This window comes from Melospiza georgiana, chromosome 5 (genome assembly GCF_028018845.1).
Source record: "Melospiza georgiana isolate bMelGeo1 chromosome 5, bMelGeo1.pri, whole genome shotgun sequence".
NCBI classification, from domain to species: domain Eukaryota; kingdom Metazoa; phylum Chordata; class Aves; order Passeriformes; family Passerellidae; genus Melospiza; species Melospiza georgiana.
In genome coordinates this window covers 68674761-68694133 of record NC_080434.1, presented here as the reverse complement: position 1 = coordinate 68694133, position 19373 = coordinate 68674761, and the positions used below count along the sequence as shown (strand labels likewise).

Sequence of the window (19373 nt, the reverse complement as noted above, 5' to 3'; positions counted from 1 at the left end):
CTAAGATTAAATGCTAAGGTGTTTGGCTGTAAGAATTAAAAGGGTAGGATTTTTTTTGTTATTTTTCAGAAGCTCTATAAAGACACAGAGTGGCAAATATAGCAGATTTAGCAGATTTATATAGCAGATTTATCTCATTGCCATAGAACAGATGTCCTGAATGCACCTCAAACCAGGCTAAATTAAAAACAATGCTGTGGCAAGGACTGTTAGTACACTCTTTTCTCAAAAAAAAAGAAGAAAAAAAGCATTTAAAAATCACTACAAATCAATAAATGGAATAGGCAACAAAGAAATCTCCTGCGCTGTTTTCCGGCCTAAATGTATAAATTTAAGGGTGAATCTGTCAGTCTGAAATTAGGTTTAAAAACCTAAATAAAACAGTGATAAGTTTTTTTTCCTTCATGCCAAGCTGTTTTTTGGTGATCAGTGTAAGCAGAGCTGCACACACCTCCCATGCTCCTTGGTAAAAGTGACAAGGAAGGAACAGAGATCGCTGGAACGGCACCCGGGCAGCCCAGTGAGGATGGTGATGATCACCTGCAACACAGGGACAGGACAAGGCAAGTCTAAACACAAAATAACCACAGAAACACTGGTGCAGACACAAAAAAGGCTGTTTTCTATGATTCATATTGATTTTTCTTTTTTTTTTTTTTTTTTTAATTCCACAGTTAACCAACCTTAAATCAGATTTTAAAACATTCCTAAGGGTTTATTAATTGTCAGAATGGTCTCTGAACCAGACCCCAGCAATATTGCAAGGAAAGATTATATTCCTGCTGCTTTGGCTTTGTTTTCAGCAGATTTCAAAAGCTGGGAAGTTCCAAGGAAATATTTTCTCTGAAAATGCTATTTAAAGCCCACCTTAAACTGGGCAATTGTTATTGCCCCTATAGAGAAAGGATTGTTATACAGATAATATCAGCAAATGTTAAATCTCATGTGCTACCTCTATGCTATTTAAAGGACTTTTATGTTCCAGAGAACAATTCAGTTAAATTATTCAGCAATTCATAAAAACAAGCTGCCTGCTTTAGGGCAAAGTCTCTCTGGACATTAGAGAAAACACTTCACTTAAAGATCTACACCTCATTTTCTGCCTCTTATTCATCAGCTTGAAAGGCCATTTGCACTTCCAAAAGATTGGTTAAATGGAAAAGAATTAAGTATATAACCTGGGAAAAAAATGACAAAAACCTGGTGGTAGTGGAGGAGGAGGCAGAGCATGGCTGAACAGGATTAGTGTTTTATCACACTACAACAGAACTACTGACAGAATATTCCAAATATTCTATATGAGGGTTAGGAACTATTTTGGAGTTGTTTCCTTACCTTATCACCTTCTGCTTTGCTGTCAGAAATGGTTTCTGACTCTTGGAGAAGGACAGGAAGATGTGCCCTCATCACTGGCTTGGTGCTGACACTGCTGACTGTGAAGTGCTGCACAAACCTTCCAAAAATAAAAGGTTTATTTCTTTACAATTGACAGCAAAAGATTTCATCCACATAAATAGCTGGGAAATTACTAAAAAAAGATTTCATCCACATAAATAGCTGGGAAATTACTAAAACAAGACTATGAAAAGGTCAAGCTAGAGAGGAAATAATTTATCTCAGAATAAAAACATCCTAGTGTAAAGAAAGAATTATTTAAGAAATATTTTTAGATGGCTATCATATCTACCAAAACAGTTTTGTCTCATTTCTGACAGAATGAATCCCTTGGACACCAAAGTAATTTCTCACCTCTCCAATCCTGGAATGGCAGCAGACAGTTTCAGCTCCCTGCATCTTTCCCCAGAAGCAAAAGAGGCATTGAAGAGCTTCTGCACACTGGAATGCCTAAAAGAAGAAAATTAATTAATTAGTTAAAGGAGAAACCTAAAAATTTATCTTCTTTAAATCACATGGGTACATATTAAATGGTACCAAAAAAAAATTGAGTGTTGCACTAAGAATGCACCATTTTTTAAATTATTGTCAGAATTTAATTATTATTATCAAAACCAATAAATAACAGCATTTTTCTGATTGTAGCTTCTGTGTAACTGCACTGCACTGGCAGGAACTTACAGCCTCTTTTGTTCCTCAGACAGGAATTCTTCTGGGACAACCCTTAAAGATAATCCTGAGCTTGTCTGGTTATGCCATGAAGAGAAAACCTGGAATAAAGCAGATTTATGCATGAGTGTCATTATTTTCCCAAATTTGCTGTGAATTTGTTTAGGAATTGGTTTTGCTCACCTAAAAATATAGACACATTTTCACAAGTCATTAAATATTGCACAATAAAAGTTTTGCTGCAAGAGAAGCTGTGGCTGCCCCATCCCTGCAAGTGTCCAAGTGTTGGATGGGGCTTGGAGAAACCTGGGAGAATGGAATGAAATGTGCCTTGAGGTCCCTTCCAATTTTAAAATTCAAATCCACTGATCAGATTTTGCAACCTTTTCTTTGGTTAGACTGGAAGAGCTTTAGGAATTTACTGATATGGCCTGGTTTTCCCTGATAGAAATGTAGATGTTTATGGCCCAAGTGCTCTACAGAAGGAACTGAATTAATTCAAGTCTCTTTGAAGCACTGCTGTAATTTTCATGAGGTGAGATTGCAGCAATCATTACTCAAAATTGAAGAAAAACTCTGTTCCCTCCCAAAAGAAAAGGAAACCCTTCGTTTCTCCAGGGAATGTTCTGGCTCCCATCCAATTGCTCCAGCCAAGACACATTAATCTGAATGGCACTGGGAACCTAGAAATCAGATTCAGATGAATCACAAAGTCCTGTCAGTGTTTGGAATTTCCCTTCTTTTCATAGGTAAAGGCAACAGCCATTGTCATTTTTCATAATAACTCTCTGCAAGACAAAACAACTGGGGGGGACACGACTGCTTTCCATTAAAAACTCAGCATCCCAAACACAAGGGTAGGAGATAAAAACCATCAAAATAAAATATACTTTTGATATTAACAAAGGCAATATTGCTCATGCAGAAGGATCCACATAACTACAGAAAAAAACCACTTCAAAACTCACAGAAGGGACTGAAAGAAATGCCTGGGAGAGATGGAAAAAAGGAATGGTGAAGGGAAAATTGTGTTCTGTAAGAGTCAAAGGGTTGGGGATAAAGTGAAAACATAGGTCAGGCTAGCAAGTGTTAGAAATATAGAAATATATCAGGCCCAGAAGAAATATATCAGAGCCTTTTGTATAACTTAAAGAAAGTTTAAAAAAGAGCTGCTTTGGCATCAAAGAAAAAAATGTGAGAAATCAACACAGCCCAAAGTCTTAACAAATTTTCCTCCTGTTCCCTTTAGAGTGAGGATAGCAAAGGCATCACCTCATCCTGCACAGCAGATTTCATCTCAGTTTGTAACAAACCCAGATTTGGGTAACAGGGCAGTTGCAATTCCCTAATTCCAGGAGGTTTGGAATAATCAAAGTACAGCTCCAGTGAGTGAGATATCAAGCCAGATAATTGAGAAGAGTAGAAGCAGCATCTAAATTTTAGTGAATCTTTGTAACCTGTGAGGCACAGAGACTTTCAGAAAGAATTTTGGAGGAAATCAATAAACACCTGAAGGTAAATACTGACAAAATACTTTAATATATTTCCATGGTTTACACAATCAGGTAGAGTCAATTTGATGGAGAGTTTTGTTCATGAGAGAACACCCTGAAGACAAAAGATTTGTTTTATCTGCTTGAGCAAAGCAACTGGTGTGGTGCCAAATGAAAAACTTAAACTGCCCAAACTGAACCTCAGTGTGAAACTGTTCAGCAAAAAAATTAACTCAAAGGAGGACAGGAATAAATAGCCCTGAGAAAAGGCAATAGAGGAAACAAACACTCTCATCTCAAATACTACAAACAGTTTGGATATCCACAGTCAAAAAGCAGATCAAAAGAAAAGCATTACAACTATCAGAAGAAAAAAAGAACATTTTATAGGCATAGATTGAAAAGAATCTGGTTTTGGGTTTTTTTTAGGCCAAATAAAGCAGAAAGAATAGTCTGAGATTTGTGAGTATCTCAAGGATGTGTTCTGGTAGAGAAAAGAAAAATAAAACAGATATAGAAGTAGAATTAATAAAATAGGCTGAAAATTCAAATACAAACAAACAACAGATTGCCAACCATTCAGAGTGGAACAGTGGGAGGAATTTAAACACTTAAGATAAAAGGAGGAGACATTTTATGGGACCATTAATATGACCAGTGGGGACTATTCACTGAGCTAGGTGGTCTTTTCCAAGCCAGTGTGATGAGCACATCCTAAAAATCCTTGTGAAGCCCTAAAATCTCCAGGCTCATTTCCTCAAAAGCACTATTGTTATAAAGTTGGGTTTATTAAAAGCCTCTGCAGCACAATGCAAGAAGCCAATCTACTTAGGGAATAATACAATGCCATATGGGAGACTGAAAAACTTTAACTCCACTTCCCCAAGGATCAAGATCCAAATGTGTCTGACCACAAAAACACACAATGGAACCTCTGCCACTCCATACAATCCCTGCAGCAAATTAGACACCAGAAATGCAGCTCAAAAAAGGAGATTTTAGAGCCCTGGCTGCCTCCAGAAGGCAAAGTGAAAGCACATGGGAGCATTAAACACAACGAGCAGCACCAGCACTGGAAATTCTTACAGAAATTTGAGTTTTTCTCACACATCTTAAAAAGACACACAGCAATTATGTGGTTTCTCCCCCACCCCAACAAAACCTTTTTCCCTTTACCTGGGAATAAAAAGCTTTATAAATCTTTCTTTTGGGGAAAAGTGCAATCATCAGAAAGTTGTTCTGGGTGTGGAATTCAATGGGGAGATGAGGAAGTAGGGAACTTTTGAAGTCTATAAAGAGAGCAGCAACAATGCTGTTGGAATCCTGGAAAAGAAAGAAACAGGACAAATTAAAATTAATATTTTCTACTTGCATGGCACAGAGATGGAGCAGGAGGGGTGGAGCACAAATATCTGCAGGTACTGGAGATATCACAAGCTCAAAACAAAGGATCTGAGTTTGAGTGAAGCACTAAACTTTTGTCCTGAAAACAAAGATTAAATTTTAATATCTTCTCTTGTCCACACCAAAATCTAGACCCTTCCTCTGCTACCGCTTCAAACAACAACTCTTTTTCTAAACTCACATCTCCAACACAGACAGCAGATGAAAAAATTAATTCAATGCCACCTAAAAAGGTGACAAGGGAGGCTGAAGCCACCAGGTTGTGTTTCCCTCAGAAGAACTGAACTCAGGTTCAATTTTTTTTCTGAGAAAATACTGACTTTTTTGGGTTATTTTTTAGTTTGTTTTGGGTTTTTTTCCCCAGAGTGGTGGGAATGCTCAAGGCCAGGCTGGATGGGGCTTGGAGCAACCTGGAAAAGTGGAAGGAGTTCCAAGGCAGGGGGTGGAACAAGATGGTTTTTAAGGTCCCTTCCAACCCAAACCATTCCATGACTGTGGAATCCAGGACAGGATTTTATATACAAATCTGCAGGATGCTGAAGTGTTTTATATTCAAGCCCTTTTCACTTATAACCCTTTTCACATCAAAGTTTTAGAAAATCAGAACAATTTAGAAGCATGAAGCATTTCTGGGAAATGGGAATTCAATTATGTAGGGCTCAAATCAGAGTTTTAGTGGAATCCCCTTCACTTTCAATAGAAATGGGCAAAGAACTCACTGTACTCATTGTTGAGAAGAAAAAGCTCAAGTTGGGGAGCTGTTACATAAGAATTGGTATCAACTCAGAGACATTTGCAAACAGAATCTCTCTGCTTTGCTGACTGAAGGATTAATCATAAAAATAATCCTCTCAAAGTCACCGAGGTCACTGAAGAACATACAAAAATATTCTCCTCAAAGAGAACAATTTCTTTTAAGAAAAAATGTCTTTTGGAACAGAATCCACAGATCCTGGATTCTTCAGGATGGTTTAGAGATTTCCTGAGAAGTGACTTCAAGGCCAGCTCATCCACGCTGCTGTCAGCACGAGAAGTGTCCAACAAAATCTGCTCCTGGAAAACATTTTGGGCTCCACAAATTGAAAAAAGCTGAAAAGCAGCAGCAGCAATAATCCCCACAGACACGAGGTTGAAAGGAGCCAGCTCCAAGTTTTACAAGATGTTCATGTCATTGTGAAATCTAAATATTGCTTGGTAATATTTTTTCCCTTGATGAATGGCCAGAATCTCCCCTGCCCTGAAAGAGTGCCAGGGATTTCAGGAGTTCAGGGGCAGCTCAGTGCCCAGTTCCTCAGAGCACAGGAGCAGAATTCCAGATATTTTCAAGTTAAAAAGAAGAATATCTCACAGGCATCATGCTAAAGCTGCTAAAAAAAAACTGCATTTTGCATCACTTCAAAGTTTGTTATCTTTTATTTTCATCAGAACATTAAATTCTCCTTTTTCTTCTCCATCCATATTGCTGCAGGAACTTTTGGAAAGAGCAACCAATGATTCCCCTGCTTCTCCTGTCACTTCTTAACAGTTTCCAAACCCTCCACCCTCACATTCTGCCAAGTCAGTAGAACAATAATACACTCCCTGTCAAGGCTCAGCTTCACACAAAAATCTGGCATCATTTCAAGAATGATGGCCAGGTCCCAGAAATAGCAACTTTTATGAAAGTGAGTGTCTTGAGTCAAACAATTCCAGGAAGGTCAGTGTTAAAATAGCTTCTGAAACGAGGGGCAATCAATCTGATGTCCAAGAAAAGGCAGCTAAGGTAAGACTCTCTGAGCTGCTGTGTTTTCATCTCAATTGAATCCCATTTTTATTGTATTTTACTGGTTTCCTGTATTGTGGGATGAAATCACCCAGCACAATGCTGAGGGAGGTCACTGAATAAATGGGGAATACTGTACCTGAACAAAAGGGAAACTAAAGGAAACTTGATTTTTTTCCCCCCAGTGTTTAGGAAACAGTAACCAACACAAATAATCTCTTTTCCACCCTGAAGAAGTGATGGTTAACACAGTGTTTCTGCCTTGAGGTGGACAGAGCTGAGTTGCCATCATTAACCCCTCAATTCCCACTGAGCCTGAACATTGCTCTGCTGGCCAAGTGACAGGTTCAAATATATTTCTAACAAAAGGCAGAATTTCACCCTCCATGACTCACCACACCTTGAACTCTTCTCTATCCATCCCTTCACCCTGTGAGATGTTTGATGAATGTCACGTTCTGTAATTTTTCTTTTAACAAAAAGCAGTTTTCACACTGTTCACAGCACGTTGCTAACTCCAATACAAAATTCTCTCCTCCTTATTCACTAATTTCATTTAATCAGCACCAGAACTGCAGTGATTTGCATCAGTTATTACAGTTGTACAGATAATTAAAACTTAAATCTAAACTTTGCACCCAACAGAATCATTGTTAAAAATTGATGGAAACTTCATGACAGAAAGAAAAGACAAAATACTCACCCCATCATAGAGAGAAATGGAACTCATGTGGCTCTTGGGAATGGAAATGCTGCCATGGTGGGGATCACAGAACAGAATTCCATCAGAAAAGAAATACAGTTTGCCTAGAATTTGAAGGAAAAATAATTGTATAAGGCATAAATCAACTTTTCAGCTTCTCATGATGAATGTCTTGTCTTCCTGAGATAGAAATCTATGTTCCTGCAGCATTTTGTTGTATTTAACAAGCAGAAAATTAGATTTGGGATAATGTTTAGTGATATTTATTTTATTTTTATTAAATAAAATTATTTTTTTAATTTGGGATAATATTTACAACCATTCAGTCTTTACTGGATCTCATCACCAAGGACAGGAATCATGACTACAATCTGAGTTCATCTGACACCACAGAACCACTTATCATAAATATTCTGAGGCACTTTTTTTTAATTAAAAGCAAAATTTCCATCCTGCCAAATTTCAAACTTCCAGAACTACAAAATTGACAATACAAGAACTCAAGTAAAGATTACATCCAAAACAATTGAAAATTTAAATAATGTAACAAACTGAAGTGTGAAAATGTTTAAATGGAATATTTAACATTAAGTTTAATTTCAACTTAAAAGAAATAATTTAAAATTAGCCTTTTAAATGAAAATTTACTTAATAATTAACTTTTTTGGAGCAAACTGGGTTAGTAGGAGGTGTCCCTGCCCATGGCAAGAGGGGTTGGATCTAAATGTTCTTTAACGTTCTTTCCAACCTAAACTATTCCATGAATTTTATGCACCTTTTGCACCTCCAGACTACAGGGCTGCAACTCAGCAGAGCCCAAATTTGAGCACAACAAATTGGGGAACAAAATCAGCTTCACTGTCATATGAAACCTAAAAAATTTCATGTTCCTTGCAGTGTTTCCTAATGGTCTTTAGAGCATCTATTTGTAACTCTGCAGCTCAAGAGTTGGTAAAACACTGAACTTCACAAATCTCAAAAAAAAAACCCTTAAAAATAAAAATTTTAAAAAGGAAAATATTGCTCCTTTGGAGGCACACAGAGCCAGTTTTAGCAAAGAAAAAAAAAAAAAATCCAGAGTTCTCCAGTTATTTACTGAGTGAACAAGTGCCCACAGCACTGCACTGCAAAACAGCAGAACATCACACTCTGCATTAACCTCTTCCCTTTGAAATCTGATCAATTAGAGCCAAAGCAGCTGCTCTTATGTGAGGGTTGCTGTTTAATTGCCTTGCACATCATTATTTACCCTCCACACTCCAGGGCAAAGACAATAAAGCTGAAGGTTCTCCTCTAAATACTGTCAGCAGCAAGCACTTAATGTCAGATATTCAGCACCTCCTGCTGCACATCAGCACTGTGACAGCAGCACCTCCTCTGTAGAAAATATCTATAGAAAATATATAGAAATATACCCTAGAATATAATTATATACTATAGAATATATAGAAAATTAAAGTATTGTGCCTTAAAAATAATATATTAATTCAAGGCACAAGGAGAGAGGGAAATCTAAACAGTCCTATCAAATTGTTTTCAGTCTTATTCCTGGGATATTCATGTTGTTTAAGTTCTTGAAGGAAAAGGCACCCAAAAAAAGAGGAATAATCCAAGATTGCTGTCAGGGATGTTGTGTCAAAAAGCTGTAACTGGATTGGATCTGAAGGACCAAATTCAGGCATTTTTTTGTGCCACAGTGAGCACCAGAGCTGACAAATTCTGAATTCCTGAGAGAAAATGGCAGTGGCAGAAACCTGGAACACATCAGCTCCAGGGGGAGGCTTTGGGAGGAATATTTGCCTTCTCCTCCTGAGCTGGGAACCCAAAGCCCTTCTGCAATGGCCAGTCCTTCCAATCTCATGTTTAAAGATACAGAAAAGGCAGAAAACATCTGGCAGCACATCTGGCAAGGACAGGAGGAGCCAGTTTGGGCATTTTTGAAGGTGAGCTGTGGGGAAAAGCCTCCTCCCACCAAAGGTCTGCAAAGCCCAAAGCTCTGCAAGAATTCTCCTTCCAGGACTTCCAGGCAGAGGTTGGGAACAAAAAAATGGAATTAAAATCAAGAGACATGGAAAGACAAATTGGAAGTTTAAGATGATGGCACAGTTTGGCTCACCAGAGTATGAATCCCAGAACCTCTCTCCTGTTTAAAAACCCACCAAAACAAGAAAAAACAAGCAAAAAAAAAAAAGATAAATAAAACAAACTTCACCTCACCTTCTGCAGGCATGGCCTGTGGATTGCTGGAACAGATATAAACTCCATCACCTCCAGTGAGTAAAGTGCCAAGGAAAGATTTGTCCTCCTAAACAGGAAAAAAATCAAACAGCAACATCACAGACTGGATCAAGGACCCACCCAAGCAGGAATATTTTCTCCTGCTTTTGCTCCAAGAGAAAATATCTGATTTTCAAACAGTATCAGTCAACAACTTTTAAAGATTTTTATCCTGCATGGACCAGGGAAAGAGAGCAAGGCAAGAGGGTAATTTTTAAAAGCCTTCCCCCCATTTTGGTTTTGCCAGCAGCAATGAAGTTACAAGTTATTGTCACAACCACAAGGCTGAGCTTTTTGTTTTTACTTTGTCCATCTACTGAGCTAAAAGTATATTACATGAAAATAAATCTATTTATAATGAACATTCCTGGGAGCCACAAATTGCACCACAAATGTGAAACTCATGTGATTTAAGATGTTTCCAGATTCCAAACTCTTTTTTTTTTTCCTAGTGCTTAGAGTGTTTTCCTTTAGACATTAGCATGCTAATTAAGTTAAAAGAAAGTTGCATCAAGTTTTAGGGGTTTTTGGAGACACATGAGCTCCATGAGTAATGTTCAGTGAGACTTCCATGAAATCATAGTTTTATTAGGACTCTTTTTGCTCTTGGGTTTTATGATTCTTTGAAATAAAGAAAGCCTCAAACTTTTACACACAATATATTATTTTGTATGTGCAATTTTGAAAAAGACAGAGCAGAACAGGCAAGTCTTATAGAAGAGAAGTAACACACAGAATAAAAAGAGAGTCTGGTAGTAGCTCAAGTTTTTCAAATCCTGGTTCATCAAAGTGTAACTTCTTTAGTTCAACAAAAAAATATCTAATTTTACCTTTAATACTTGCTGTGCCTTTTCAGACAGCTTCACATCACTGTCTTCAACCTGCAGCCAGAAAGAGCATCCATTTTAATTGTGATTTATATAAATAAAGCAACCTAACATTAAATAAAAAGCATTAAAGAAGTTTTGAGGCCACAGGAACCTCAGGTACCACAGATAGAAGAAGCCCTGAGCCCAGAGTGTTTTAAAAACAATTTTGTGCTCTTAAAACTCATGTGTTACCATAGGACCAAAATAATTTCCTGCACCACATTGTCCCCATTAAATTGTTTTATAGACTAAAATATTATATAGATAGAAACCAAGCAGCTTTATTTTTTATTACTGTTCAAGCATGCATTGCCAAGGGCAATGCCCAGTTTTGTTATATTCTTTGGAATTCTATCTCTTACACAGTGTAGGGCATCAAAGGTCTTGAATCAAACTTTGCTTTCTTTTGGGCTGATCTAAAATTACCCACAATAAACAGAATTTTCAAAAGTCCCACTGTGCACTTCAAAAACAACCAGACCTTTAAAAAGATAAAAACCTGACGAGATGAAAATGAAATTAATGATAATGATAATAATAAATGAAATTCTCAGTAATTATAATAATGACATTTTCAACAACAAGAACAACAAACAACAACAACAACAATAATAATAGTAATAATAATAATAATAATAATAATAATAATAATAATAATAATAATAATAATAATAATAATAATAATAATAATAATAATAATAATGGTAATAATAATAATAATAATAATTTAATAATTTAATAATTTTAATAATAATAGTTTAAAACTCCTGCTATGCATGGAACCACCAGCTTAATTTTTCACTTATCATCCAAATCTAAAAAAACCAGGGCATGTTAATATTACAACGTTGTGTTTCAGTGCTCAGGTTCCAGATTTTCCCTCAGCCAAGCCCACTCCCAGAGCAAGTTTTGCCCTGAGGATGAGCTGAGCTGAGGCTCTGTGCTCTCACTCACCAGCCAAGAAGCAAATCTTGGGATAGCTGCAGTCAGGATAACGTGCCTGGAGTCTGGATGGATGCTGCCATCTGCAGGGGAGACACGGGAAACAAAGCAGTGAAATCAGGGAATTATTAAGGTTGGAAAACACCTCCAAGATCACCAAAATCAACCTCTGTCCTAATATCACCATGGCCACTAAACTCATACCACCCCCATACTTCAGAATGCCCAGTATGGTAGTGTTAAGACTTGAAATTCCTTTAGTAAATATGAAAATCTCTTTATTTTAAGGATTTCTGAGTGTTTAAATTAAGCTTTCACAGCAGAGTAACTCCCAGTGCTCTTGTGCTCTGACAGAGCTCCTACAGAGTTCCAAAGAAATCCTGATTTATTCTGATCTTTCCTTGGTTCTTCCTTTGCTCTCAGTGTTCCAAACCCACCAGGGTAAGAGCAAAAACACCCACTGGAATTCCCTTGGTTTTCCCATCACAGCAAAGCCAACAGAAGGACAAGAGTGGTGTTGAATTTTAGAATTTTCAACCTCTGACCTAATATCACCATGGCCACTAAATTTATACTCCCCACATACTTCAGAATATAATATATGCTACTGTTAAGACTGGAAATTTCTATAGCAAATATGAAAATCTTATAATTTTAAGGATTTCTGAGTGTTTAAATGGAGTTTTCACAGCAGAGTAACTCCAAGTACTCTTGTGCTCTGACACACACAGAGCTGCTCCAGAGTTCCAAAGAATTCCTGATTTATTCTGATCTTTCCACAGCTTCTTCCTTTGTTCTTAGTGTTTCAAACCCATCAGGGTAACAGCAAAAACACCCACTGGAATTTCTTTGGCTCTCCCATTACAGCAAAGCCAACAGAAGGACAAGAGTGGTGTTGAATTTAAAATTTTTCAACCTCTATCCTAATATCACTATAGCCACTAAATACCACCCCCACACTTCAGAATGCCCAGTTATGTTACTGTTAAGACTGGAAATTTCTATAGTAAATATTAAAATCTTTTTATTTTAAGGATTTCTGAGTGTTTAAATGAAGTTTTCACAGAACAGTAACTCCCAGTACTCTTGTGCTCTGATATACACAAAGCTCCAAAGAATTCCTGATTTATTCTGATCCTTCCATGGCTGCTCCAGAGTTCCAAAGAAATCCTGATTTATTCTGATCTTTCCTTGGTTCTTCCTTTGCTCTCAGTGTTCCAAACCCATCAGGGTAAGAGCAAAAACAGCCACTGGAATTTCTTTGGATTTCCCACCACAGAAGAACAAGAGTGGTGTGGAATTTTAGAATTTAAACCACTCACCTTTCTCTTTGACCTGTATTTGTGATGTCAGGAAGGACTCTGAAAACACAACAGATCCCAAGCATCCTCTTCCTGTGAGCAGGTCTGGAATGTCAAACACCATCATGGATGCCTGCAGCCAGCCAGCAGTTGGAGGGAAGAGAAAGAAGAACTTGGAATATTTCAATTGAAAAAACAAAATTTGTATTTTTCAAACATCCTAAACCAGTATTTCTATATTGTGGTTAAAGCCTGAGATCATAAATCTGTGTTAATGTTTTATTCTGAATTCTGATTTCATATTAAACATAGTCCAGCATCTGAAATCTCACTCATGTCTCCTCTTACATTTGTATTCACATAAAAATCTCGGTATGCCCCAGAAAAACAGACATTTGAGCTCTACTTTCTAATTAAATAAATAAAAATTATTATTTCTTACCGTTTTGATCAAACTCAGGCTGTCCTCATTATCTAATGGAGTAATTCTAGAATAACAATGATAATTAAATATTTAAAAGTTAGATCATCTTTCTGTGACTCCAAAGCAACCAAAAATCTGTTTTATTTTAAAATAAACACTTATTTGTGCAGGTCATTTCAGTCAATTAGTGTGGGGATTAAATAAGCACAAGTTTGTGATATCAACTAAGTTAAAAGCAGATTTCAAAGGAAACTTAATGAGCTCATGCTGCTTCTACTAATTAACAGTTAATAAAAATCAGTCTGCCCAACTGCTTTTTATTCCTTTTAATGTTTTTTTTTAATTCCACAGAATTACAGATATGAAATCACTGAACTACCTCATACACAAAAGCATTTAGTACTTCTTGTGTAAAATTATCAAACACAAGGGGTTTTGCAGGAGTTCCAAGAGGAGAAAAATTTATTTATTAGTGTATGTAAATTACTGTAATTAATAACAAGATGATGATGATGATGATGATTAGTAGTAGTAGTAGTAGTAGTAGTAGTATGTAATTAATAACAAGAAGTTGTAAGATAGTGATACAAACCTGCCATGGTTGTTCACAGCCTGGATTTGAAAAGCAATTTTGGAGCTGTAGAATAGAAAATGTAGAGGTGAAATGTGTGGTTTATATTTTTAAATGGAAAAAAAATAAGCAGGAATAGACTTAAAGCAAAAGAAGCGATTAAGAAAATTGGAAAATGGGATAATTATAATGATTTTTAAAAGATGAATGCATTATGAAGTCTTGAAATCTGGCAGTCAGGCAAGCTCAGTTTCAAATTAATATTTTTCAGTTTATAATTGATATTTTTTCCGTTTATAATTGATATTTTCCCCCCAAAGAAGCCCAATGATTAACTCTGGAAATACACACCGTAAAGCAGATTTCAGCTGTGCTAAGCCAAGGGTGTCTAACACAGACAGCAGCACCTGCTCTGCCACCTCCTTTGCCTGAAAAAAGGAAATAAAAATTAAAATATCCTTTTCCCATCCCCTTCCAGATCCCAGCAGCTCCAGGAGCACCCTAAGACCAACAGGAGACACTAAACAGTAACACACTGATGCACCAGGCTAAAATCTGATTTTTCACAGATCTCATTTTCCTTACGATGAGGTCAGGAAAATTCATGAGAAGATGGAAAACCAACTGGAGATGGGTAAAATTAGACACACTCTGAAATCTCTCTTTTATTTTATTTTGTTTAAAAAACAGAATTCAGAGTCTGCTTGGAGGGCAGGGTATGAACCTTGTGTTATTCCATCAAGCGAAACACAGAATTTATTTTGGTTTTCTTTTTGGTTTGCACGTAAATCTCATACTGCAAGCAATCCAAATCAACAATTACAGAGAGAGAACAATTAAATTTCATTTACCAACTTGATTTACCTTGGATTCAGTGGAAGTTTTAGCATAGCACTCAATGCCAGCAAGCACAGCCTCTACAACAGCAGAATATATTTGCGACAACAGCGTACTGAAGAGAAATACAAACACAACATTTACTGGACAGGCAGAGTTTTCTTCCTCCTCTCTTTAAAGGAGCATTTTTTCCTCTCATTGCACAACTCCCTTAATAATAAGGAAGGGATCTTTGTTGGAATAAGTGAAGAAATTTAATAGTTAAGTTTACTGCTTAAGAAAATTAAATTAGAGCAAGGAAATTGCTCAAATTACAGGATATTTTAGGGAAATAACTCTTGATATAAATGTGTCTGGTGCTTTTTTTAGTCAGGAATAAAAATCTGATTTATTGTTGCTTTTGCTGCAGTTGGGTTTAAGAATCACATCCTAAAGGCAGGGTCTGGAGTGACAGAGGGAATGGCTTCACATGGACAGGGGGAGGGATGGATGGGATCATGGGAGGGAATTGTTCCCTGTGAGGGTTTGGAAGCCCTGGGATGGAATTCCCAGAGAAGCTCTGGCTGTCCCTGCACCCCTGGAAGTGTCCAAGGCCACCTGGAAGTGTCCAAGGGCTTGGAGCCACTTGGGATAGTGGAAGGTGTCTCTGCTGTCCCTCCCTCTCCTGGCAGAATTTTGGAATGAGATGATCTTTAAAGATCTTTTCCAACCCAAATCACTCCACAATTCCATGGAATCTCCATCCCAGCTTAGTCCAATTCCTTTCTTAAAAGGGGACTGAGAAAATGGTACAGAAATAAACCAAAGTCAGGAGAAGCCAGGAGTGACTTTCAGCTATTGAGACATTTACAGCTCCACAACCACTGGGGAAAAACCCAACCAAAGAACATCAGCCTCTGTTTTCCTGCTAAATTACAATAAACAATGAGCAGACCAATGAAATTACTCCCTAAATTTTAAATTTTCTCATGACTCCACTGCCAATATTGAGGGAGGGAAGAGGAGGAGCAAAGAGAATACAGCATTTCAGCCAAATGCAAAGCATTCCTGAAGGATGGAAAAAAAAGCATCTGAAGATCCCAAACATGGAGGAACCCCAAAATGCACCAAAGCTTGTCTTTGATCATCCCCAACATTAGCAAGGGACTTTAAAATTCAGCTTTTCCACTCTTTTTTCATGTTTCTGGATTGTAATTTCTTGTGCTTTCATATGCACTTAGCATATTTGCACTGCATTAAAGCAATGTAATTCCTTTATATTGTGATTTTTCCAGACTTTGTAACCATTCCTATTTTCCCTAAAACTCACATATATATTTGCAAGAAAACACCTCAGTGAGGTGTCTTTTGTCTTATTCTTCTTCCCATTTTAACATTTTAAAGCTAGCAGTGAAAAAAAAACCAAAAAAATCAGCACAAGATTTCTTTTTTGTTGCTTTTGAAGCATTGTCTTAAAATAAAAATAAAACCAAAAAATTTATCCCAGTTTATCATTCAATTTTCAAAGTTGGTTTATACACTCCAGGCAATCAATACAGCCAAATTTGGAATGAATAGTGTTCATAAAATACATTTTATTTTTATTTCATTTTATAAAATATTGACCAATGTAAGAAGCAGGACACAACTGCAAACTAAGGTAAAAATCATGAGTTCAGGTTTGCCAAAAAAGTCAATTACACTACTGTTGTTGAAATTAGATTATTTGAAGCAATACAGGGATGCTTCCAAGAAAAAAAATTATTATTTTTAAATTACTGCCTTTATCAACCCCTGCTTTGTTTAGAGCTTCTCCACTCAACTTGATTAAAATGTATTTAGTAAAAGGGATTTTTGAAGGAGGACAAAATATGTTAGAGCAGTATGTAGATGCAAGAAAAACACTTGTTGGAGTTCAGTTTACTCTTAAAAAAAGGAAATTCTGCTGCTCAGTGCAGTAATTCCATTTTTATGTCTCACAATTAACAAGAATCAACAGTATTTAGTGTGACAGTACTGACACATATTTAATATTTTAGTATCTTGCTACCAGGTCATGCAGCTTTGCAGAAGCAAAAACAGGCTCCTAAAATGATCCCAACTAATAAGGAGGACAAAAATCTCTAAGGAAAAATCTGATTTATCAAGAGAGAGAGCAGAACCAAAGCAGATTTTCTATTGTGTTCTCCAAGCTGGACAGGGATCTACAACATGCACAGGAGGTGGACATCAACATGGATAAACAAAGTGGGATTTTGAGATGATTAGAATGTGCAAAAGCTATGCAGCTTCCCAAATTTTAGGAAAAATTTAGTTTGATTTGACCTTAACATAGTGAATTTCTCCACAGGTTTGAGTGTTCTCTGTTGGCATTTTCACTGAGCATCAGAAATCTTCCACATTGTTAATGAAACTTGTCAAAAATTTACTTTTTCTTCTATGTGTGCAAGATGCTACAGTGTGAGAGACTTTCTCCCCTTGGTTGACATAAAGTATCTTTAAAAGTTATTCACGATTAATTTTTTACTACAATTTGAGCAAAATTTATTAATAATTCCTTTCCTAACAACTCCCCATGGACCTACTGAAACTCCCCACATGCATTTTGCCTTTGCAACCCTGTCCCATGCACATTATTCTGAATAAAAATGTCCCTGCAAATGCCAACAGCCACTAAAAGCAGGTTTCACCTACTGCCACGAGGTAGAAAGAGAGAAGAGTTAGGGAATAATAAAAAAAAATTGGCAGCTTACACTTGCTCAGCTTGCTTGTGGATCTCATTGTCATTTCCTGTATTAAAACAAAAACAATAAAACAAAAATAATAATTTAAAAGGTTTGGTTTAAGCAATCTGAGAACATTTCTGCTGCACATCTTACATGGAATTTATCCAGTATTTTATGCTACTAAGGCAAACACAGGTTGTACTTCCAATTCTCCAATCCTCCTGTCTTCAGTTGAGCCCAGAATATATATTTATTTATCTATATATTTATTATTTATTATTTATATTTATATATTATTTGTATATTATATATAAAATATAAATTAAATATATAATATATAATATATATAATATATAATGTCATATCATATATCATATATACATAATACAATATAATATACGATATATTATATATTATATATTATATATTGTATATTGTATATTGTATATTGTATATTGTATATTATATATTATATATTATATATTGTATAATGTATATTACACATATATTTTATAAAATATAATTTTTTTTTCAAGAAAGCCCTAAGGACTAACTTCATCCATGGACTTTTCCAGCCATTTAAAATACATAAGAAAATGGTTTTTAAAAATTTTACATGGCTTGTTTTTATTTAGGAATACAGCTACTGTAACTCATTACACTGAGGATAAAAGATGGAAGTGAAAGAATTTCCTTCATCCTAAAAATCCTCAGTTACTTGACAACTCCCAGTTTGAATTATGTATTTTGGAGACTGTTTTTTTTATAAATCCATACGGAACATGGACTTAAATATTTGGTTAATGCTTTAAAAAGAGTCTGCACACTGAGATGTGACAGATTTTATGTTCAACACTCAGATATGACAGATTTTCCCCACAAAATCTGCTATGATTTCATGCACTGGCTACAGAATCCACCACTTAGAAAGGAAGCAAAGCCTTTAATTGCTACAAATTTTCATGGAATCAGAGGTAATAACTGCCTTGGTGTATTTCATGCACTTACCCAGGAAAGGAATGTGAGTGGCTCCAAAAAAATAGGTCCTTGAACAAGCCAGAGGTCCCTTTGGAGACACACACTGCACTACCTAGCAGGCAGTATTAATGAGATACAAAAAGCATCAGTAAAACAAATTGGTGCAATAATTAACAATTAACTACGTTCCCCTTAAGTCTTCTAAGCACTGACAGACTACAGAAGTTTACAACACAGAACTGGATTGTGAAAAAGCAACTTACGTTTTCAAAGGTCTATTTCACTTTTGACTTGACCTGAATGGTTGAAAGACTTTGGAAAGGAGATGAGCTCTGACTTGTGTTTTCAATTTCCTATGCCAACTGCTCTTTTCATGAAGAGGAAAGTGGGTCAGGTTCCCATAACTAGGCTGGTCTTATTTACTATTTTCATGACACCCTATTAAAACAGTATCACCTGTACCTGTAAATAAACCACCTTTTTAAGAACAGCATCAGAATCTGAGGACAACAGATGGAGCAAGTACATCACAATAACACAGTACTTGCATTTTCAAAGGTATCTTATTGTTAACAAGGGAAGGAAAGACACAATCGAAAGTGTTTTCACAGAAATAATGTTAAGAGCAGCAAATGGAGGATGAGATTTCACCAAGATGCAAAATCACTCTTTTCTCAGGCTCTGCACACGTGATTTGTGCCCCACGTCCATCCATCCCTGAGGCAGCTGCACATGAAATGCTGACAAATCATCAACTCATGGGCTCACTCATGCTCTCACATCCACCTGCTCAGGGCTCACAGCACTCCCAGAGCCCCTGGAGGCAGCAGGGAGCTCTCTCCACACTCTACCTCTCTCCTCCTTCGCTGCCAAGTTGCCTTCTGGAGCCACCCAGCCAGAGGATCCCAAATCCCTGGGGTGATGGACCTGAGCACATGTTTAACCACCCAGCTTTTACTGGGAAATGGAAACAAGTTAATCATCTTTAAAAATCCAGCTTTTACTGGGAAATTGAAACAAGTTAATCATCTTTAAAAATCCAG

General features: G+C 36.6%; 1 protein-coding gene across 1 annotated transcript in view; it reads right to left on the bottom strand.

The window, feature by feature from the left end:
* Nucleotides 1–19373, bottom strand: part of DNAAF9 (dynein axonemal assembly factor 9) — a 75313-nt gene that overhangs the window by 24202 nt on the left and 31738 nt on the right. Inside the window, exons 11-26 of the mRNA XM_058025316.1 lie at nt 18361–18442; nt 17380–17416; nt 14675–14762; nt 14162–14238; nt 13832–13876; nt 13258–13303; nt 12837–12948; nt 11527–11597; nt 10534–10584; nt 9644–9731; nt 7427–7530; nt 4734–4880; nt 2077–2165; nt 1750–1845; nt 1336–1453; nt 452–540 (exon numbers count right to left, since the gene is read on the bottom strand). Of these exons, the coding sequence (XP_057881299.1) occupies nt 452–540; nt 1336–1453; nt 1750–1845; nt 2077–2165; nt 4734–4880; nt 7427–7530; nt 9644–9731; nt 10534–10584; nt 11527–11597; nt 12837–12948; nt 13258–13303; nt 13832–13876; nt 14162–14238; nt 14675–14762; nt 17380–17416; nt 18361–18442 (1340 nt within the window). The remainder of the gene's footprint in view (nt 1–451; nt 541–1335; nt 1454–1749; nt 1846–2076; nt 2166–4733; nt 4881–7426; nt 7531–9643; nt 9732–10533; nt 10585–11526; nt 11598–12836; nt 12949–13257; nt 13304–13831; nt 13877–14161; nt 14239–14674; nt 14763–17379; nt 17417–18360; nt 18443–19373) is intronic.